This window comes from Rhinoraja longicauda, chromosome 2, assembly GCF_053455715.1.
Source record: "Rhinoraja longicauda isolate Sanriku21f chromosome 2, sRhiLon1.1, whole genome shotgun sequence".
In the NCBI taxonomy this organism is placed as follows: domain Eukaryota; kingdom Metazoa; phylum Chordata; class Chondrichthyes; order Rajiformes; family Arhynchobatidae; genus Rhinoraja; species Rhinoraja longicauda.
This window is the reverse complement of record NC_135954.1, coordinates 74664200-74688354: the sequence shown is the minus strand read 5'-3', so window position 1 is coordinate 74688354 and position 24155 is coordinate 74664200. Positions and strand designations below refer to the sequence as shown.

The window sequence follows — 24155 nt, the reverse complement described above, 5'->3', positions numbered from 1 at the left end:
AGTGGCTGCAAGGCAGGTGAAAATAAGAAACCATGGATGACGAGAAATTGAGGCTGTGGTCGAGAAGAATCCTGGGATCAAGTATATCCCTGGAGGAGTATATTCAGGGAAAATGGGTTGATTATTTGGGGGCTGATAGTATAATCCCGACAATGCGATCATCCCCTTTTTATTTCTCAGCTCCACCAATAAAGCCTCACTGGATGATCCTTCAGTGATGTTATTTCTGACTACTGCAGTAATATCCTCATTAATTAATAAAACAACACTCTCTCCTCTTTCACTTCCATCTCTATCTTGCTTGTAGCATGTGTCTCGTGGAATATTAAGCTTGACAGTCTAGTCCCTCCTGTAGCCATGTTTCCATAATTGTTGTAACATCCCAGTAGCATGTACCTATACACACTGACTTCATCCACCTTACCCATCAGATCTCTTGCATTGAAATAAATGCATTTGAATTCACAGGCTTTTCTCATTCTCTACCATCCTCCTACCTACCCTGACTACTGAACTTACTGTCACTGACTTCTGTACCGAGTTTCAGCTTCCATCTGCCATTCCACAACTCATACAATTTTGTACCTTTCTGAGCAATCTGGCTTAGATGCTAGCAAGGTTTATTCAATTTAGCCCACTGAGTCCATGACGACCCCTGTACTTTAACACTATCCTACACACACTATGGACAATTTACATTTACACTATCCTACACACACTATGGACAATTTACATTTATACCAAGCCAAATAACCTACAAACCTGTACATCTTGAGTGTGGGGGAAACCCAAGATCTCAGAGAAAACCCACGCAGGTCACAGAGAGAATGTATAAACTCCGTGCACACAACACCCGTAGTCAGGGTCGAATCTGGGTCCTTGGCACTGTAAGGCAGTAGCTCTACCGCTGCGCCACCGTGCTGCCCTCATTTTACAGAATACCTATGGTATTGGCTTATTATTGTCATATCTGCAGATATATAGTGACATTTTTTTGCATACAAGCCAGGCAGCTCATACCATACACGAGCAAAACTCTAGTGCAAAAGAAAAAAATAAACAGAGTGCAAGAATGTAGTGTTATGGCTACAGACAAGGTGCAGATTAATGGAAGTGCAATGCTGCAACGAAGTAGATTGGAAGATCGGGAATATAGCTGATGAGAACTCTGTCCAAGACCGCAAGAAATTGGAGAGAATTGTGGACGCAGCCCAGATCATCACACAAACCAATCTCCCTTCCATTGACTCCATCTACACTTCACACCGCCGCGGCAAAGCCACCAGCTTAATGAAGGATAAGTCTCACTCCCTTTTTTCCCCTCCCTAGGTACTTTCCCCATGAACTGAATTCCACAAGGTATTACATAAATTGTATTACCACAAATGAAATATCAGCGCAAAAACAAAATTCAGAAATTACAGCTGTGCCTCTTACCATGTAGGTCTTGGTCGACTTAAGTAATCTTGAATGGAAGGGCCTGATGATGGAGCTGGACCGCGAGCTCTTGCCAGAGCGACTGGATTAACAAAGGCCTACAAGGAGAAAAAATAAGAGGAAGAAGTTACGTATTATAAAAAATTTACCAAATCATCTGTTCATCCATAACTGGAGGGAATGGGATGAAGGAAGTCATTTTTTGTCCATTCAATCTGTGTTGTTGACCGAGTCACATTTTATACAGTCCTTATTTTATTCAGGGAGTACCCTCCAATAACAAAATCATTATTGAAGAAAACATCAAGCCTCTTTTAGGAACAGTTTACTCTCACCGCTACCTCCAATGGTGGATAAAGGTCAGCCATAGTAAGGGTCACAGATGATATCCAAAGATAGAATGGTGAGATGCACAACCACCTTGCAATTCTGAATTTATTGTAGCAACAAGAAAAATGTCTGTATCATTAGCGCAACAGAGTGAAAGAGAACTTTTCACTTGCACAAAATCATGATTATTAAATCTTCTTAATCAGAAGTTACGAAACTGCAAAATTTGAGCTGTAATTTAATTGTGATACCACATTTTATTAGTTATCTTTTTCTGATACTTAGTGTATATTCCACAATGTGAGTGTACTTCTGGTGAAACGGTTATACTGGTAAACAAGCATTTTGCACTTGTTCAACTTATGCATCCGATCATGTCACAGTCCCAATGATGTTGGCACATCTATATATATCACTGAAGATCTGCATTGTATTGTGATGGGACAAGCACTATGGCTGAAGACTTGATTAATGCCTCTTAGAGTGGTAATTGACTTTGCACTGTTTGGAGGCCATCTCAACTGTTTGAAAAGGCCACAATATTTATTTTGTAGCCAAGGAGCAACCAGCTCCAAATCTGTTTGTCTCTTAGGTTACAGGAGCAGAATGCGTTGTTTGGATTGCTAAGTTGCACATTGTACACCACTTCCTCATATCTGCTGTCTGAACTTTAATACGGGATATCAATTTTCCTGCAAAGTCATGGACAGAGATTGGTTGAGGTCTTTTGCTAATCTGCGTTGAATATGCTCCTGTTCCTGCCCCTTTTGCCAACAGGGCCATTTTATTTCCATCTCAGGTACACACAAAATGCTGGAGTAACTCAGCGGGACAGGCAGTATCTCTGGAGAGAAGGAATGGGTGATGTTTCGGGTTGAGACCCTTCTTCGGACTGATGTCAGGGGAGTGGGCAGGACAGAGATGGAATGTAGTCGGAGACAATAAGACTGGTGGGAGAACTGAGAAGGGGATGGAGAGGGAGGGAAAGCAAGGGCTATTTGAAGTTAGAGAAGTCAATGTTCATACCGCTGGGATGTAAGCTACCCAACGAAATATGAGGTGTTGTTCCCCCAATTTGCATTGAGCGTCACTGACAATCTAGGAGGCCCAGGACAGACAGGTCAGATTGGGAATGGGAGTCAAAGCGCTGAGCAACCGGGAGATAAGGTAGGTTAAGGCAGACTGAGCGGAGATTTTCAGCGAAACGATTGCCGAGCCTGCACTTGGTCTTGCCGATGTACAGAAGTTGACACCTGGAACAGCAGATAGTAGATGAGGTTGGAAGAAGTGCAAGTGAACCTCTGCCTCACTTGAAAAGACTGTCGGGGTCCTTGGATGGAGTCGAGGGGGGAGGTAAAGGGACAAGTGTTGCATCTCCTGGGGAGGGGTTGGTTTGGGTGGGAAGGGACGAGTTGACCAGGGAGTTGCGGAGGGAATGGTCTCTGTGGAAAGCAGAAACGGGTGGGATGGGAAGACGTGGCCAGTAGTGGGATCCCGTTGGGATTTACTCTTTAATAAATTCTTGATATTTTCAGATTTCCTCAATCTCTGCTACTCCAAGGTTGGCAATGCCAACTTCGCCAGTCTAGCTAGAGAGATCCACATCCTGAGATTTTGGTTATTCTAGAGGCATATTACTGCACAGCTGAACCAATATTTTATAAAAGGTTACAAAGGGCTAGAGCAGCTCAACGAGTCAGGCAGCACCTCCGGAGAACATGGATAGCTGTTGATTCGGTTCAGGGCCCTCCTTCACTCTGTCTTCTTTTGTAAATCAGCTTCTGCATTTCCTCGTTTCAACTTTTATAATGGGCTCATGATTTCCTTGCTCTGATATTCAACAGCTGAGTTTGTGTGTTTTCAGCCAGGAGGCAGGGCAGAATCAGAGCAGTGGGAAGGTTTAAAAGAGTGCCATGTGAACAGCTGAGCTAGCTAGTTTCCAGCTCTGTGACGGAGCAGGGGAAAGTAACAGCTAATATTGCCTCCTTGAGATGCAGAGCAGCTAATAAAAAAAGTGACAGCAACAGAGAGCAGGATTGGCAGCTCAATATTACAGGCTAGGGATGATATAGGTGTGATAGAAAGGAAGGAAAAAAATGGAAGTCTGTTTGCATAGAAGGGGGTGCCTGGCAAGTGAGGCGTTCAAAAATGAGCACTAGCAAGAGTACAAGGGCAGCATGTTACTGCCCGGGTGTAGAGTAAGGTTGACAACTTTAGGGAACCCTGGTTGATGAAAAATGTTGAGGCTCTAGTCAGGGAAAAGGAGGCATACACCAGATATAGACAACCAAGATCAAGCAAATCCCTCTGCGAGTACAAGTGTAGGATCATATTTAACAAATGCAATCAGGAGGGGAAAAAAGGACACTAAATGGAGCTGGCAGTCAAGGCAGAGAAAATTCCAAGAGATTTTACAGGCATATTATGAATAAAAGTGTAGCTAGGGAAAGAAATTCAAGACAGCCATCTTTGTGTAGAACTACAAGAAATGTTACATAAATACTTCTCATCTGTTTATACCAAGGAAAAGATCGTGTTAGGAACGAAATTGTGGCATAGTTGTGATGTTTTTGATCACATACGAATTACCGAACAGGTGGTATTGATGATTTTAAAGCATATTTAGTTGATAAATCCCCAGGGCCTGACCAAGAACATCCTTGGATTTTGTGGGAAGTCAGGGAGGAAATTTAAGAAATTGAAATTGTAGGAAATTGTTTCTCAAATTTTTTGGGGGGAGGTCACCACCGGATTGATGAGGGAGGAGCAGAGGTCTATATGGACTTCAGCAAGGCCTTTAACAATATCCCATATGGCAGGCTTGTCTGGAAGGCTTGATTGCTTGAAATTCAAGGTAAGCAAGCTAATTAGATTCAAAATTGACTGGGAGGAAGGAATCAAAGGGTAGCTAGAGAGGGTGTTTTTTTTATGCTGCAGGTGTCAGTGCTCGGTTCACTGCTGTTTGTTATATACATTTAACCGTTTGGAAGACAATGTAATTAACATTATGACCAAATTTACTTATGAAACCAAGATTGTTGGTATAGTGGACAGTGAGGAAGCATATTCAAGTTTCCAATAAGATCTAAATTAGCTGAGAAAGTGGCCAAGGAAAGCCAAATTTAATTTTTTTTTACAAGTTTGAGGTGTTACATTTGCTGAAGTGGCAGACTGCGAGTGCGGATGGGCCTCCAGATTAAGGAGCATGAACTGTGACATGTTGCATGATCCATGCACTGTAAAGGATCTTGCAGAGGCCAACGGCGTGGCACTAGAATTTGCTTGCTATTGGCAAACAGTTGTGTGATGACACAAAATAAATAATAAATTTGGCATGTGAAACCAAAGGCAGCATTTGCATAGTAAATGGTGGAGCCCTGGGGAGTACAGCAAAACAGACAGATCTAGGAGTGTCAAGATGCATGGCTTTCTGAGAGTGGAGAGTCAAATAAACAGTGTGGGGAAGAAAGACGAAAGGACAAGGGAAAGACGAAAGGCCAGTGGTGTGTTTTATACCTCTTTTAGAATTGTGCTGTCTCGTAAACTTGGTTTAAGCTTGTGGTCCAAAAGCATTTGGGAAATTTATGATGACGATACTTTATTGTCACATGTACCCAGGCAGAGCGCTATCTTTGTTTTGCCTACCATTTGGTAAAATCATACTATCGTCAAGCACAATCATAGATAAGAACAAAAGTGCAACAACTGAGACACAAAGAGTTGCCACATTAGTATAACCTTGATATGTATTCCACCAACCAGAATTTACTTTCAATTCTGTCAGTTTAAAGTTTGTCTGTTTTGTGGAATTGCAGTCTTTGGAAGTACATATTAAACTATAATCATAGTTTAACAATTTGGTATGATCTGTTAGGCAGAACCTAACTTTAGGATTTCTCCACATCAGCTTAATTTTATTTATAAACTGTATTTCAAGATTTTTCTCCACCAGTCAAATGCTCCTTTTTTTTTAATAGATAATGTTACATCTCTAATTTCCCTACGCCCTAACAAAGGGAAAATCTAGATTGAGAGTACTTTAGAGAAATGCAACAAAGCACCTGCAATTCTCACACCCATTGAACTCATCCAGCTGAGAATTTAAGTAGTTAATGATTTTGTTCCAATGTTATTTTAGAATCACAGAAATTAACAGCAGAGGTGAAGTTCCCCTAGCTACAAGGGATTTTCATAACTGTCCTAAATTTAACAGAATTATGACTACGAAGTTGTCTCACTGACAACCCTTTCCGATTCACTGCTTTATTTTCCAAGACTATCTAGAATGGGTCCACTTTATTTGGGCTGCAATGTACTATACTGACTAAAAAAAAGAAACCTCACTGTGCTCTCTGCTTCAACACTGATTCTAAACTGTTAATATGAATTTGAACCCTCCCTATTATTGACTTTTATTTTTGCACTTTAAGTATTTGATATGCTCTACTACAATATACATACAAAATAATGAGTTTTTTTGTAGTCCATTGTCTCATTTATTCTTACAGTACATCAACACTTCTCCCAGTACATTGCTCCTCATTGTACAACCCATATTATCCTCATGTTTATTTTTTCAGCATCAATATCCTTCCAGCATATTGCTCGTCGCTACTATTTTTTCAAAATATAGACATTTATAATTAACTGCCCTCTTAATTCTACCCAGCTATCAGAATGTAAGCCTGCTTACGAATACCTTATTTGAGCTACATCTCAGTTTTAGCTATTGATTTTTCTACATGCCTACCTGTGCCACCATCTCATCTGCCTCATATCAAGGGAAAAGGCTTAAAGTGGTACTGTCAAACACATTAACTTCTTGTTCTAACCAGTCAAGCTCATAGTCCAATTATGTTCGCCCCCTATGACACGAGCAAAACAACACATACAACTGGGATCTGTTCTGTTTAAATGCAATCCATCCAGCTTTTATCAGTCCAACCTCCCTCAGATCTGTTACTGATATCATGACAGGCACCCATCACCAATGTCAATCATCCACAAATGCAGCCAGATCCAATCATTTCCAATGCTTTCTAACATCTTCAAGTTTTTGAATTAACATTTTTATTTTCCAATGATAAACCTTTGCATCTTAAAAAAAACGTTTTTCCTTTCTTTAGAATCCACTTGTAGGATTTCAGGTTTGTCTGATCAACTGTACTAACATCCAACACGGATTTGGTTGTAAAGGGTGACATGCCAGGGTATACAACACGATGGCCTACAATCATCCTCCCCCCCCCCCCCCCCCCCCCCAACTGTAGAAATGTCGAGTTGTTTCTTTTTCTCCCCAATACCAAATGCGCCATCAAGACAGTCTTGTTTTCCTCTTTCTCTCTCTGATGCTCTGGCCCTTACTCTGCCCGTCCTCACCAGAAGAATCATTCCCACCACCACCATCAGTATGAGACTAACAGCCTATCCCCAGGGAGTTCAGGCACATTATTCTACCCCCCAGACAGTGACATCACCCAATAACTGGCCATTTCCAATCATCATGCGAGGAAAGGCCTCCGTCTCCGAGCCGGAAGTCACCCATTTCTCTTTCCACAGACGGGCTGAGTTCTTCCAAGATCTTCCCGCTTTGTTTCCAGACCCGGGCCCAGCGCCGGCAGCTGTACTTGTTTTCCCAACAACAACGCCGCCGGTGAGCGGAGGTGCCGGGGCGGGGAACAGGCGGGCCCCGCAGCTGCGGGCGGCGCAGCCGGGCCCGAGGCCTCCGACCACCCTGGCCTTGCGGTCCCAGCGCGGCCGGGGCAGGCAGGCTGGTGAGGAAGGGGGGGAGGGAGGGAGGACCATGCCGACCAGTACTCACCACTCGATTATCCCGCTTCCCCATTGTCCGGGCCTCACTCTCTCACTCTCTCACTCACTCTCACACACACGATCCCGGACTCTGGGCTGGGCCCAACCCGACGCGCCTACACCGACCCGCCATACTGCGCCTGCGCACTGCCAGCTTGTCTTTATCTGGCCAACCCCGCGCGCAGGGCCCCTCGCGTCACAATGGGTGACGTCGCTCGCCTCACGTCGTAAGCGCGTTGCCAGCGACGCGGTCACGGCGAGGATGGACTCAGAATAACATTGGCAATTGGCAATAGACAATAGACAATAGGTGCAGGAGGAGGCCATTCGGCCCTTCGAGCCAACATCGCCATTCAATGTGATCATGCCTGATCATTCTCAATCAGTACCCCGTTGCTGCCTTCTCCCCATACCCCCTGACTCCGCTATCCTTAAGAGCTCTATCTAGCTCACTCTTGAATGCATTCAGAGACTTGGCCTCCACTGCCTTCTGAGGCAGAGAATTCCACAGATTCACAACTCTGACTGAAAAAGTTTTTCCTCATCTCTGTTCGAAATGGCCTACCCCTTATTCTTAAACTGTGGCCCCTGGTTCTGGACTCCCCCAACATTGGGAACATGTTTCCTGCCTCTAACGTGTCCAACCCCTTAATAATCTTATATGTTTCGATAAGATCCCCTCTTATTCTTCTAAATTTCAGTGTATACAAGCCTAGCCGCTCCAGTCTTTCAACATAAACTAAACAAAAAAGCAACTCAACAACTCGTGTTTTTGTGATTTCTGCAATAGAAACTGAGAGATCAGGCACTGGGTGATTCATTATAGTTGGGTCAACAACATGATAGATGGTTTGGCTACTACTTCCATGCTGGAAAGAAGGTGGTTGAAACTGTGGGCAAAGTCTAGTGCTAGGTCAGAATCTTTGACAGTAAACCCTCATTATAACGGACCGATGGGGGGGGGCAATGGTGTCCGTTATTGCCGATTGTCTGCTACAACCGAGTAAGGGATTATAAGCAGTAGAAACAAAGAACTGCATATGCTGGATAATACACAAAAGGAGATAAAGTGCTGGAGTAACTCAGCAGGTCAGGCAGTATCTCTGGAGAACATGGATAGGTGAAGTTTCGTGCTGGGACCCTTCCTTAGACTCTTGGAGTGCAACTGGGCCTGGAATCCAGGCGAGTTGAGGCGGAGATCCGACCCGCAGGCACGGCCTGGAAGTGGCCGAGAAAGCAGTGTGGGCCGGCGGTGGTTGCATTTGGTCCGGCCTGGTAGTGGCTGGGTATGGCGGTGTTTTGGCAACCTGGCCTGAAAGGCGATGGCGGCGGCGGCAGCCTGGGCTGGCATTAAAGGCCGGTAGATCCATCCGCTATAACCAAAATCAATTATAAAGACCTCCATTAAAACTAGGGTTTAATGTATTCTTTGCATTTTCCAGTTAAATCCTTGCAGAAATAACATTTAAAAAGTTCATTGTGTACAATCATCGGCTTTTCAATTGAATGTCATTTGAATCATCAGCGCCCTCTGGTGAAGCAAATAGCGCCCTCTGGTGGCTCATCACATGTACATCTCATGCCTAAGCTGACCTCCACATTAGGTCTCTGTCATTATTTGTGCTGAGTGTCAAATTGATGGTATTTCTTTCCCTTCACTTTTTTAAAATGTTCTTGATCTGTGTTTCTTGCCAATTTGAAAGGAGGGAAATTGGAAGGGTGGGCTTTTGTGATAAAAGGGAAAGAATAAGAAAGGTGTGCGCTTGTTCAGTGACATATTTGTATATATTTGAGAAGTAGGTGATATAATCAGGCAATATTTTGATGCCATCACATCCATATATGATTCAAAAACGATGTAGAAATGTGCTCCTTCATGTTATCGTTAGAATAAAGATCCTTGTTCAAAACACTGCAGTTATTACAGTTTATAGAAAGTAACAGAACCCCAGGTCAGCCTTGGTTTATTAGTTTTAGTTTTAGAGATACAGCAGTAAACGGGCCCTACAGCCCACCAAGTCTACGCTGACAATCAATTACCTGTTTACACTAGTTCTATGTTATCCCACTTTCTCAACCATCCCGTACAATTTACGGAGACCAATTAACTGACAAACCTGCACTTCTTTGGGCTGTGGGCCAAAAATGGAACGCCCGAAAGAAACGCATATGGTCCCAGGGAGAACATGCAAACTCTACCCAGACTGCATCAAGGTCAGAATCGAACCCGGGTCTCTGGTGATGTGAGGCAGCGGCTCTACCAGCTGCGCCACTGTGCTGCCCTTAATTAGTATTACAAATTGGCAACACGGATAAAAAAGATTTTTAAAATGATAAAAGAGATATAATAATGACAAAAAATATGTTCCTACATTATGATCTATGTCGAAGCTCTGCTGCTACAAGCAAAAATGTTGAACAATATGCCCTGGGTGCTTAACTTTCTAGCTTCTAGCTCTACAAGTCTATTTTGCGTGGGCCATGCAGGAGAGATCAAACATGGACAGGACAAACATCAGGCAGCTATGTTTACTTACTAGACAGTAGTAAGTAAACATACCAAAAGATTCATCAATCAATCTTAAAGGAAAATTTAAAAATTGTTATTAATACCCCAAGCTGTGAGTAAAGATGCAACCACAGTGCAGAATAATAGAATCGTACAGCACAGGTCATAAGGTCATACATGATAGGAGCAGAATTAGGCCATTCGGCCCATCAAGTCTGCTCTGCCATTCAATCATGGCTGATCTATCTCTCCCTCCTAACCCCATTCTCCTGCCTTTTCCCCATAGCCCCTGGCACCCGTACTAATCAAGAATCTATCTATCTCTGCTTTAAAAATATCCATTGAGTTGGCCTCCACGGATCAAGTCGAAAGGGCCCAAGAAATGGGCCCTTTTGGCTCACATTGTCCATAGCAATCATGATCCCATTCTATGCTGATCCCAGTTGTCTGCTTTAGGCTTGTGTGCCTTTAGGCTTCTGTGCCTTTCCTATCTAAATATCTGTCCTAGTACCTCCTAAACATTGTAATTGTATCTGCCTCCACCTCTTGACAGTTTGCTAAAGATAATCACCACTCTCTATGTGAAAGGTTCATCCCTGAGATCTCCTTTAAATTTCTCCCCTCTCACCTAAAACATGTGCTCCCTAGATCTAGATGTCCTGAGAAGAATGAAAAATAGTTATTCAAGCACAAGCAGTCCTCGTAGAGTCAGGGGGTGATATTAGGCTAGCGAATCAATCTGATGTGATTATTACCTTCTCCTCCTTGTAGGCAAGTTACACCAACACCTGTATAGCTACACTTGTCTCCGTTGGTTAGCTATTGCTGTCTCGTATTATGTACACACTTTTCTTGCAAGAAGGAAATGCATTAGTGAGCATCATGCATTGCACTTAGGTGATGTGCCTGTCATGGTAGACCAGCTGGCCACACGTGTGAACCGTGGGATGTGGTTTTTAGGCCCACAATCAGTGTTAAAGATGTGAAGAATGAATAGAGTCTGTAAGTGAAGGGTAGGGGTCTTGTTTAAGATTTTGGGGAGGCATGTGAAGCAAGTATAATTTATGGAGCTACTGTGGTTAGCTGTGTAGGAAAAAAACTGCAGATGCTTTTATAAATCGAAGGTAGATAAAAAAATGCTGGAATAACTCAGCGGGCCAGGCAGCATCTCTGGAGAGGAATGGGGGACGTTTCGGGTCGAGACCCTTCTTTGTAACCGTGGTTAGCTGTTCTGTTGCTGGGACATGGCTTTTGAAGATGTGTTCGATACTTGATACAAGTTCTTTGAGTCTTTTGTAGCAGTGTCTCCAGGTCATTGGAACCTGGACTTGCTGTTATCTACCAGACATATCTCCCCTAACAACCTTTACGAAGTTTGACTGGAGAACTTCCTGATCCCTACAAATAAATTAAACCATTCCCCCCTCCCCATCCATGGCACTAAAGACTCCTGGTATTTGGGAAGCCTGGACTTCAATATGCAGTACGATTTTTTATAGTTTTCTAGATAAGCTTCTGCTATTGCACGGCTGCCAGCACTTACTGCAGCTAGAATGCACCTCTGCTCTTAATGAGGCAAATTGGCTTCAAGAGGGTCTTGTTGTTCATGTTATTGATCCTCCGATAAAGTATGGAAGTGAACAACAGTGCTGTTAGAAATCGAAGCATTCATACAAAGGAGCACGTTGAAAGAATATTGTGCCATTCCTGCATCAGAATCCATTGATATGAGTGAGCTGTACATTCCAATTGTACAGATTTTTGGAGGCTATCACATTTCACCTCCAATGTAGGTAGGATTAGCACTGCACAGCACTGCAACAATCTAGATCTAGTAATAGGTAGACACAAAATGCTGGAGTAACTCAGAGGGACAGGCAGCATCTCTGGAGGGAAGGTATGGGCGATGTTTCGGGTCGAGACATTTCTTCAGACTGGTAGATCTAGTAATATCAGATCAAAGGATGGGCTGGTAGGTGCATTGTGGTCCTGACCTCCCATCTACCTCATTGGAGTCCTTTGAACTACCTTTAATCGGACTTTATCTTCATCTTACACTAAACGTTATACCCTTCATCCTGTAACTGTACATTGCAGATGGCTTGATTGTAATAATGTATAGTCTATTAATTGACTGGACAGCACATAACAAAAAGCTTTTAACTATACCTGGGTAAACGTGACAATGGTAATGTGTTATGCTTAAGGCTTGAATTTTTCACTTTTTATGTTTGGTTCCATTCTTTTTGTTAATGCTTGATCTCCAAGTACAGTTGTTTATTATAAACTTTGGTCAAGAATTCCATTTGTGGAATTCTCTGCCACAGAGGGCAGTGGAGGCCAAATCACTGGATGGATTTAAGTTAGATGGAGCTCTAAGGGCTAGTGGAATCAAGGGATATGGGGAGAAGGCAGGCATGGGTTATTGATTGTGGACGATCAGCCATGATCACAATGAATGGCGGTGCTGGCTCGAAGGGCTGAATGACCTCCTCCTGCACCTATTTTCTATGTTTCTATGTTTAAGTGCATCAACTTTTAAGTTTGTTCGAAAGACCGGAGAGGACGGAGGCAGATTACCTAAGTGATGCTGCTGATCAGTGTATTCAACAAGCAGTCTGCATATGCATTTTAAAAATCATGTGTGACATTCTTGTAACAAAAGAATGAAAATTTAAATTCTACATGGTTGATCAGCAAGGAGTTTTATTGATGAGAAAAAAAATATTATCAAGTAGCTTTTGGGGAGAAGGATTCAGTTTATATCAGTTAAAAACAAATACTTCAAGCCCTACTCGGATGTAAAAAGCTATTCATTTTACGAGAGGAATGACCATAGTAAACCACTGATTCCCAAATTTTAACTTGAAATATCAAACCCGAAATGACTATCAATGCCATACTAGATTGAAGTTAAAATGTAATAAAAATTAACTGCAGATGCTGGTTTCTACAAATATAGACACAAAATACTGGAGTAACTCATCGGGTCAGGCATCTCAGGGGAAAATGGATGGGTGATGTTTCGGGTTGGAGTAACTCAGAGGGACAGGCAGCATCTCATGATTTTTGACAAGTTTTCTAGTTTACAAGATGGAAGACTCAAGTTTTGAGTCTGAAGAAGTGTCCCGACCCGAAACATCACTTATCCATTTTCTCCAGAGATGATGCCTGACCCGCTGAGTTACTCCAGCTTTTTGTGTCTATCTTTAGATTGAAATTAACTTGTGTTATGCTAGCTTCCTCCCTCCTGTGTAATCAAATGGATTTGTTTCTATACTGTATATTAATGACATTTTGCAAGATGCGGTAGAACTTACTACTGAAACGTCACCCATTCCTTCTCTCCAGGGATGCTGCCTATCCCGTTGAGTTATTCCAGCTTTTTGTGTCTATCTTCGGTTTAAACCAGCATATGCAGTTCCTTCTTACACATTACTTTTTGAAAGTCATATGTTGAAATTGGGCACACCTTAAGACCCCATTGAACAGACTATTAATAGCCTCCTGGAAGTCAAATAATACACATTTACACAGTCTTGTACATACTACAGATGTATTTATTTCCAAAATATAGAGACTTTGTGGCTAAGAACAGTTCAAGCTAAAATAAAACACAAGATGCAGACAGCATATGTCCACCCAACACAAGCAGCATCAGCATTGGTGTATCTTGCCAATGCATTCTTGTTCCCTATTTTAACACATTCTAAATAGTAGACCCTGGCAAGGCATAAAATTAGCAGCAAACATGAATCAGGAATGCTCTAAGTAAAAAGCAATGACACAAAAATACTATAAATATGAACATATTTTTGATCTAAAAATCTTTTTTGGCATCAGACTAAGGCAACCACCTGATCTGCAAGTCAAACCAGTCATACAGGTACCTGCACCTATAAACATAAATTGATGCAACAAAATAAGATTGTTAAAAAAAAGCTAAGTTTTACAATTTAATTTAACTTGTAAGATGGAATTTTATTCATACACAGGTATGAACAGAAAAACAATTGGTTAAAAATAACACAAATGTGACAAAAATTCATAAACATGCATTATCCCAGTTGGAGAAGAATGAGGGAGTTATTTTGGGCATGAGGCAAGAATGCACTACCATTTCACCCAAAAGGGGGCTTTCTTTCTCCTGTAAGCTCTGTGGTAAATGAGGTTCCTTAGCACTGACCACACCTCTTTCACGGGTGCCAGTACAGAAGGGCAGCATTAATACAATCCCATTATAACTGGGATCATGTGTCAGGGTTTAATTTCACAAAATCTCTTGGGTTACTTACAAAGATTTTTCTAAATACGAGCAGACTAAACATAAAGCCGTTGCGAGCCAAAATTCTATGTTATTTTGAACATTGTAAATTGTTTTTTACATAAAGGTAAGCTTAAAGAAATTGGTTACTCTGTGCACATGGCTTATTTGTTCTGTCCAATTTAGTTCAAAACAGCAATGGAATTCTAATTAACTAATGGTAGAATAAACATCTCCTTATACTCCAGAGTTAAGATAGCAATAAACATTATAATTAAGGGGGAAACCTTACAATTACCTATTCTAAACTGCATAGGTACAACAGGTAACCACATGAAAGTATGTCTTACAATGTAAGCTGATTAAATATACATGTAACACCTGGAGAATAATGTAAGTATTTTGTAGTAACCAAACTCCATAAAAACATTCGGCTGATTTAATCAATTCCAGATTGTTTTATGATTTAGTTCTCTGATAACCTTTGTTCTACCTTCAGCTTTAATGCTCAAATTTTGCAATTGCAAAACAGTTTAACTTGCAGAAGTGAATGATTTGTAAAGCTTTTAATGTAGCGATCAATTTGAGCCTATGGTAAACTATATATTATAGCATATTACAACAAATCATCTGAAACAGGCACAGGCAAAAACTATAAAGTGCCATTTCAGGTTAAACTAAGAAAACATTTGTTGCAACCGTAGGTTATCCATGCAAACTGCGATGTGTATTTTACAACACTTCAGTTGTATAGCAGTATAGCAGTATAGCAGTTCTCCAATAACACATGGTGGATTTCACCCATCCTAACTGGAAAGATATTATTCAAATGTAAAATATTCCAAGCATTTCTTAGCTTCAAGTATTGAAACCATTATACTTTGTAAAAGTAATGTTGTTTCTTGATGTATTTAAACAATACGCCCCTCCCCCCCTAATGATGACAAATAGGCAGGTTTGAATAAATATATGGAACAATATAATGTAAATGTAAATTGTTAATAGAGTGCTTTCTTAAGATTGATCTTCACCTTGACAAAATGTGTGATACAAAACCAGTTAGTACCAGCAGGACTCACATCCATCATTAATGGTGGGTTTCTGCTTTACATTTGTATAACCCAAAAGTTACCATGAAACAGTGTAATTGGTCAGAAATATATTAGTTTAACCTATGGTAGACTCAAAATGCTGGAGTAACTCAGCGATTCAGGCAGCATCTCTGGAGAGAAGGAATGGGTGACATTTCGGGTTGAGACCCTTCTTCAGACTGATGTCAGGGGAGTGAGCCCATTCCCGCTGAGTTACTCCAGCATTTTGTGTCTACCTTCGATTTAAACCAACATCTGCAGTTCTTACCTACACTATTAGTTTAACCGATGTTCAATTCTGATAAACCTAGCAGAAATACTACCAATCAATTTTTTTGTTTACAAGGGCATTGAGCATTGACAACTCTTCAGTATTTTGTTAAGGAAATGGGCTCTAGGGAAAACAATATTCCTGTACTACTGACATAGATTTACATTGCAGAGATGTTTATACTAAAAGAGATATCAGGGACAAACTGGTCTAAAAAAAATCTTCTTGGTACTTTTTATGGCTGTTACCATAGCCTATCAATACCTGAGGGAAGACTGAAAAGACTGGACAATGTACTATTTGGAACCAAGGTCAGTGTATAAGTCAGGAGAAGGAATAGGGCTGGCTTGTGTAACAAACTTTGGGGGGAAAGGAAAAAATTAGGCACTTCCATCATTTTGTTAAAATTGGAAATTTCAGCATTTCAGTGATCTTCTGTATTCTGTAGAATAAACTCATGTTAAAAAAAAAAGCTCTAAACTTGGTGATGTTGCCATATATCTGATGTAGAGTTGTGATAAAGAAAATTGTAAACCTAATGCCCATGCCTAAATATTATACCATGAGTCACACATGGAAACCTGATGTGATTTCCATGGTGGATGTGCATAACTCTTAAAATGCTTGTACAAATCTTTCCCACTGGTTAATATGTTTAAAATAGGTTTATCATTTTGCTGGTTACAACTTTACAGGTGTTGGTCTCTCTTTGATACTTCAGTCGCATGATTACTATTGATGTGACTTTATTCAGAATCATAAATCTGAACCAATTTCCCCTTTGCCAACCAATAGAAACTGAATCTAACTGCAGGACATCACATTATGGTCAAAATATGGTTCAACTCCTGACTGTTCAATTATTCTTCCAGCACCATTGACCATCTGCAAAAATTGTTTTAAAGCTTAATTTATTATTAAAAAAATATGAATCCCATAACATTTAAAGTAAGCCACAGCCAGCCATTATTCAAATCAGAACATAAGGTCACCTGTATTGCCTCAAATTATTTTGTCATACTCAGCCTCTTCTCATAATTTTTCATTGCAGCCTACTTAAAAATGCAACATTCAAACAGATTCACACCGAGCCAGGTTCATATCGTATATTTACTCAATACTGCAGTGTGTCTCATTAAATTCAATTAAACAGTTGTCAATTCAGTAATGCACAAAAACTAATTGGCTGGATATAATCGCACAATTCCAAACAAATAAAACAAATAATAATTTAATTCTGTCAAATGATGCTCAGTTGAAGTAATAACATGCTAACCATTTTCTTTTTTGCAAATGGAATATGCATTATTTTGCAGTTTGCATTTTGCCGGACAGTTCTGTTGTTTTTCATTACCAACTCTTAAAACATTGGCCATTATATCTCTTACTTATTATTTGCTACATGCCTTGAACTCATTGGTTTCTGTAATGCCAATTTAGTTTAATCTCAATTCTCATTTCCTTTCAGTTGTCAGTGATTCCCCACTATTTCCGCATCTTCCCAATCACCACAAAATCCACCTTCCCTTGTTTTTACTTATTCTCAGTTTACTTATATCACATTCCCCTCTCTCTCTCTCTCTCTCTCTCTCTCTCTCTCTCTCTCTCTCTCTCTCTCTCTCTCTCTCTCTCTCTCTCTCTCTCTCTCTCTCTCTCTCTCTCTCTCTCTCTCTCTCTCTCTCTCTCTCTCTCTCTCTCTCTCTCTCTCTCTCTTTCTTTCAATATCAAATAATTGTATGAAGGATCTGCGTATGTCCTGAACAATATGATTTTTCTGGAAGTTGGATCATTTGTCTTTTTTTATTAACTGTGTTTTCCCATTGTGTAAAATTAAAATGACAGGAAAATAAACTAATTCTTACTGTTTCAAATAGCTAAGTTGTTTGCTGTGAGCATCTGAATGTGTAGATTTGCATTACAGTCGAGCAATTTACACGTTCTTCCATTCAAATTTTCTTGAGATAAATGATTTAGCTATATTCTACCTCTGTTAAAGTTACTCAAAATAGACAAACAATTAATACATTACCTATCAGGATATCATAAAACACATATCCAAATTAAATACTTTTGAAAACTCTGGTGGACAAAGGAAATGCAGCCATAAAATGGCAAATTGAGAATGGCCAGACAATTGACCTTTTTTAACACTGAGTGAAGCATTATGTAGGATATCAGATATCTCCACTTTTTCCTTTCAAAGTACTGCCGGAAGATTTTTCTGTTCACTTGAGAGAGTAAACAAGAGTTCAGTTAGAAAACAAATGGCACATTTAGCAGGATACTAGTCTCCAAATACTAGAGTTTGAGTCTAGCTCTTTATGCCAAAGTTCTGCAATGGGTCTTGAACCTGCTGACAGTTGAGCTATGGCTAACAATAAAATAAAAACAACATTTTCATTATAAAAGGCATTTTTAAGGTACCTAAAGCAGTTGAAAAATCCATTTATATTAGCAGTATTTAGTTACAGTTACTGTGAGATAAAAAGTGTGAAGGTCTAACAAATCTTTCTGTCCATTATTTTTAGAATAAATTGGCTCTCATTTATGTACTGCTCCTTGCCATTAACATTTTGGAAATATCACCCATAGACAGAAAAAGCAAACAATAGCTTTATCACTTCAGTAGAATCCATTCACATTTATATCAATGTTAATGAATTATCATGATTACTGTTCAAAAAAAAAATTGCCACATCACATCAAATTAATTAAAGAACATAAAATGTCTGATATTTGAAAATCACTGTAATGTGTTATATAATTGTAGGCCTTTCAATAGCCATTGAAATATTATAAGGGCGTGATTAAAATTTGTACACCATATCTCCAATTAAATTTACTCTGACAGCAAGATTGCATCAGTTCAGCATAATATCATTACACTGAAAATTACTCTCTACCCAGACTTTGTAGGTTTGACAAATTTGGTGAGAAGGACCTGTACCTTTATGTCAATTTGCCGTAGCTGTGACACTGTATTTCTTTTCCTGAACTATTATATTTATACGTACAGTACAGCATTATTTACATTAATTAGAGCAACATTTACTGAGACACACTCTAATCTACTGATTAATCTAGATTTAAAGGCAGTATATAAAACTTCTCATATTGACGGCAGTCTATAGGTTTACGAGCTGATTTTGCTTGACATGCTTAATCTTACATACAATTAATGAATAAACAACATGAAATAATTTCAGCGATGGACCGTTAAGATCCAAATTAATATATCACAATGTCATACCTGTGACTATCTGTTGCTTTAACTACGTAACAATGACTTAATAGTAATGTATTTCCAAATGGCCATGTGATGCATACATGTTTATTGGCATTCAGTGGTGAAGTTCCCTGGATATTGAAACATTCACTTGATGCTTTATCCACCTGAACTCTCAATGGACAGACACCCATACAATCCTTAACTGGAGATTTTTGCCTAGGTACCCAAATGAGAAATTTAAAGTATAAATATAAACATATAACTAAGAAACCCTCAAGATTTTCTACTTATGTTGCACTTGGTTCTCCAGAACTATAATTGGTTTCTCGGAAATTTATTCGGAAATACCAACCCCTGTGCATCAATAATTAAGCACTTAGTGAAAGTAGAAATATACAAATGATTTTTATTTAGAAACATCTTTGATCTGTGATTTTTTTCCAAAAGTTGGCAGCATTATGTGAATGTAAGGCAGAAAAGATAAAACTCTTTTACACAGTACTGTAATTGCTATGAGCATTGCTCATCTCTGAAAAATTAAACAGCCTAGATTATGGAATTGCCATTAAGGAGATTGCTGATTTTTGTCCAAAAGTGGTTCTTAAAGTGGTAATGTGTGGGATGCAGTTAAAAGGAGAACTACAGTCAAGATGTGTGTGGAACTGCACTCAACAGAAAGGTTAAACATCCTAACAAGCATTAGAAACAATAGTTTCCACTTGCATTTTGCTATATTAGGTTACTTTATTCTCTCATAAATGTACATGTATATCAAAAGAGCTTTAAAAGCAAGGAACTATTCATTGATGTTTTTTTTAATTGCACAACCACTGTTTCTTAAACAAATGATGGATTTTGACCTCTGCATTTCTTGTAATTTTACCATCACTGTATTTACCTTATTCTTTTTGCTGAAAATACTTTGATATTCCCATTGCTTCTGGGGACAGTATAATAGTTATGATAGCCCTCTAATGCTTTTGTTAAGATTTACTATAATTCAAAAGGAAACCAAACTTCACAAACCTGAACAGAGCCTGTGGTTTGTCGTGAAGGATAAAAATATATTACCTAAATGCACCATTGGCAGATTAGTTGCTGTGGAATTGCATTACATAGTTATGTTTTTACAAACTTTGTCAGGAAGTTTATAACCTCAATTTAATATTAGTAAAAAATAGGTTAAGAATTTTGCTGTTCATTTTGTGTTTTTTTTAACAATATTTACATTGTGAAGTGGTAACTGATGTTCATTTGTAAGGATATGAACATATATTTATACACTTGAAGTCAGAGATGTACCTAATCCTTACTGAACTCCATCCTAATACATATTCCAGTCAATATTGCAACTCTTCACTATAAAGCACCATAACTAATAATACAGCATGTTTATATATACTGTAAATCCCTTGTAATATTCAGTTGCTTTACTGTCAAAACCTTTTTAATTCATAATAAATCATTCAAGTCATATGCCTCGTATTTGCAATGAAAAAAGAACAGTGTGGTATCATTGTTCACTGTTATAATGGAGGGAATATTCCTGAAATGTCTGTAGTGGGCACTTGTACAGTTAAATGGGGAATTCAGAATTTGTGTCCCTTTATATACTGGGTCTGTCTTTTTTGCAATCTCCTCCACAATTATTGATAGGAATCAGTAAATATTTCAGATATCTATTATTACCCAAAAAACCTGAAAGCGTTAAGCTCGGTTGCTCGAGGAGTAGTGATATTGTTAAATGTGTATTACGCCATAAAGGCTGCCTATCTATCAACTTTTGTGGACCATAAAGATAATTTGTGTGGATTGTCATTCCCTCAGTTAGTTATTGTAAAATATCTTGGCTTTTAAATTAAAAACATTATTTTGTTTCTAAAAAATTAATTTGTGATATTTAAGTTTCTATCTAAATATTACTCTTTGTAAAATGTTTAAAGAGTTAGTTAAAAGATTAGTGCTTTTCAACTCCTGGTTTGCCATTTGTGAGAATTCTTCAGTGTGAGTAGGTGCTTAGCCAGGTGAAGACATTTGTGTTGCTGGATGTCAGAGATTCCCTGAATCCCTTCATAGCAACTGATGGGCAGACTGAAATCCATGCTAAAGAGATGGCTAGATCTTCCTGGAAAACTTTATTTTCACCGATGACCACAAAATCTGAGCCAATCTCATTATTGTTCAGTTTTTGTAAACTGCAAAGTTTCAATGATACCAAATACTACTTATTTAACATACTTTTTTTTCCACTTACACCCAGTTCCTTCATGAGTGAAGCCTTCCATCAATGATAATTTAGTAAAGTCTGCCTTCAAGGAAAATACAATTATTAGTCACAATTAGAGGCTAATAATGCTCTAAACTGAAAACCAATGACTGGAAATCTGAAACAATATGAAAAATGCTGGAAGTACACTGAATATAAGGCAGTGTGTGGAGAGAGAAACAAAGTTAATCTTTCAAGTTGATTATATTTCATCCTGGTGTCATCAAACTATGGTTCAGTTTCCACAGATGCTGTTTGGTCTGCTGAGTACAGCATTTTCATTTTTTCAATCTACTTTAAGTTATAACCAGTTTTGTATCAAAAATATAATATTGCAAATCCGTAAGACTGCCAGAGTCATTTTGAAATAGATAATTTTTCACTCTACCGTGTCACTATAGAATTTGATGGTAAGAAAGTTATGAAGCATTGGACTCCATCAATTTAATCAGTGCTGCCTCACACTGCTATGTTTCAGCAGTGATGCTGCTTAATAATTCCTCTGTAAAACTGCAGCTTCACTTTGGAAGATGCACGCCCAGTTATCCATGAACAAAAACTTTATCCTTGGAGCTTCGGACAATTTCCAAAGTGTAAACTGGTCACAAAAACACACATTTTTACAACCAAATGTTATATTCCTCAACTTTTGTGCTTTTCTCTTAAGGTATCAGATATCAAGCCTGTTCAAGATTGCAATGGATTTTATTCAACTATTAAGCAAATAGATTGAATCATCTCAAACCAGCTTCTAAACATGATCACCTGATTTCAAATTTAGCAATTGGTGGTAAATCTAAATGGAACAGGCATGACCTACTAACATTCTGCACACACTGGATAGTAAGAATGTTGCTGTAAGTTTTGCAAAGCATCTTCTATTCATTAGGTTTTTGCACTTTGCAAATAATATTTCTGATGTGTGTTGAGAGGTTGATCATATTAGGATGCTTGATAATTCCAGGGATATGTAATTCAAATTCTCTCTCGCAAAAAATTCTCTTCTGTTGACATAAATATAAAAATATCATTGACCACAAGCAACAAATCTATAGTAGCAGAAGTGTAACCCTGATTTTTTTAAGTATTCTTTTTCATGAACAAAATGTGAAGGACTTCTTTTGATTTTTCTTTAATTTTTTTTTCTATCCAAAATATTTTCTTTCCAATACTGCCACAAAAGCGAGCTCTTCAATGGATTTCCAAACTTCTTGTCAAACTTGTTGGTATTGAAGATATTCCATTGTATTCACAGTATCATGGACAATGGCTGAAGTAATCCATTTCACTTGTTCAAAGAACGTTCGTCAGTTAGGATATTTAATACCTTTTTTACTTTAATGTTTTAATGTTTGAATTCTGGGCTTAGCAGCTGGACATATAAAAACCTGGCAGGTCTGGCAGTGATTGGATTCGGTGTTCCACGTCACCTTTGCAGCATTCCACATTCAGGTAACAAAATTTGCAGCATTTTCAGCAGCTAATTACGTCCAGAATTTTCCAGAGATGAAGGTGGAGATGTGAGGGATGGTGGTGGAAACTGCAACAGTTTTTGCATTGTTTCAGAGTATTGGGCATGAAATCAAGAAAGCACAAATTGGAGACACATTTTAAAAGCAGCATATGGAGGAGATATTGCTGTATTGCAAGATATTTGATTTGTCAAGTAATCCTTTCAAGAACAAAAAAATTATACTTGAAGATGTTAAGCCGTGTTCACTCCAGAAGAAGACTGGTTTGGAGATAGGCACAAGTTCTGATTCTCAGTATATTTCTCAAGGTCCATAAAATACTGGTGGGACAGTGCATTAAAAGCAGATATTCTCTTCCCCGGATTAAAAGTTAGAAATCTCTGTTTACAAAAAAAAGCACAACTGTTAGATTTGAAATAAAGATAGGAAAAAATATAGACACAAAAGAACAGATGTTGGTTTACAAAAAAAGCACAAAGTGCTGGAGTAACTCAGTAGGTCAGGCAGCATCTCTGGAGAACACGAATAGATAACGTCGGGTCAGGACTTGTCTGAAGAAGGGTCCTAACCTGAAATGTTGCCTATTCACATTTTCCAGAAATGCTGCTTGACCTACTGAGTTATTCAAGCACATTGTGTCTTTCTTAGATTGTGAATAAATCTTGGTTAACATTAGCTGAAGATTCACTCGGGATTCTGTCAAACCCCTGTCAGGTTACAGCAGAAGAAATAACAGTTGCAAGGAAATTCCCAGTCATAATATTTCAACTAAGGTACATAGACTCAACTTTTAATGAGATATGCACAGATGAGGAATAATTAACTAAATCCATGGACATAACTTGGTTGTTAGTTGCCAGTGTGAAAAGCATACATAGAATCAAATGCAGTTATACTCACTCCCAGCTATTTTGCTGCTAGGCCTTAAATAAATTTAGCTTATAATTTGTAGTGATTATTTTCATTTTGGATATAAAATAAAGCCTTTTTAAAAAAATGTCAAAATATACTTTATTCGAGAAATAAATATATCCAATATATGATCCTTACAAGATTTCATCCAACATTCTTGGAGGCTATACATACATTCAAAACTGTTTACACAAATTACACAAATTTACCCCCCACCCATGCCACTTATGTGGCCCACTGGCGTGGAATCCCTTCCCTTATTTTGAGGGGCGTCTCCACCATACCCTGCCCCCATGTCCAGCAGCGGAAGGACCCTAGACTGTGGTCCTCACCCACAGAGCCTTGGCGTTGGCTGCACCAAGCTTCAGTGCATCCCTCAGCACGTACTCCTGCAGTCTGCAGCAGGTCAGTCGGCAACATTCCCCGATGGACATCTCGTTCTGCTGGGAAGTCAACAAAGCTCGGGCAGACAAAAGAGCATCTTTCACCGAGTTGATGACCTTCCAGCAGCAGCACTCGATGTCAGTCTCTGAATGCGTCCCTGGGAACAGTCCGTAAATCAC

The 24155-nt window shown here is 39.2% G+C and overlaps 2 protein-coding genes across 7 annotated transcripts in view; both read right to left on the bottom strand.

The window, feature by feature from the left end:
- Window positions 1-7738, bottom strand: part of fam133b (family with sequence similarity 133 member B) — a 31030-nt gene extending 23292 nt beyond the window's left edge. For all 5 annotated transcript variants that reach the window (XM_078421361.1, XM_078421371.1, XM_078421378.1 and 2 more), the window contains exons 1-2: window positions 7589-7738; window positions 1438-1535 (exon numbers count right to left, since the gene is read on the bottom strand). In XM_078421361.1, the coding sequence (XP_078277487.1) occupies window positions 1438-1535; window positions 7589-7612 (122 nt within the window). In that variant the 5' untranslated portion in view covers window positions 7613-7738. The remainder of the gene's footprint in view (window positions 1-1437; window positions 1536-7588) is intronic.
- Window positions 7739-17435: 9697 nt separating this feature from the next.
- The window catches only part of cdk6 (cyclin dependent kinase 6), a 152339-nt gene continuing 145619 nt past the window's right edge, over window positions 17436-24155 (bottom strand). For both annotated transcript variants that reach the window (XM_078421352.1, XM_078421349.1), the window contains exon 8: window positions 17436-23060. In XM_078421352.1, the coding sequence (XP_078277478.1) occupies window positions 22914-23060 (147 nt within the window). In that variant the 3' untranslated portion in view covers window positions 17436-22913. The remainder of the gene's footprint in view (window positions 23061-24155) is intronic.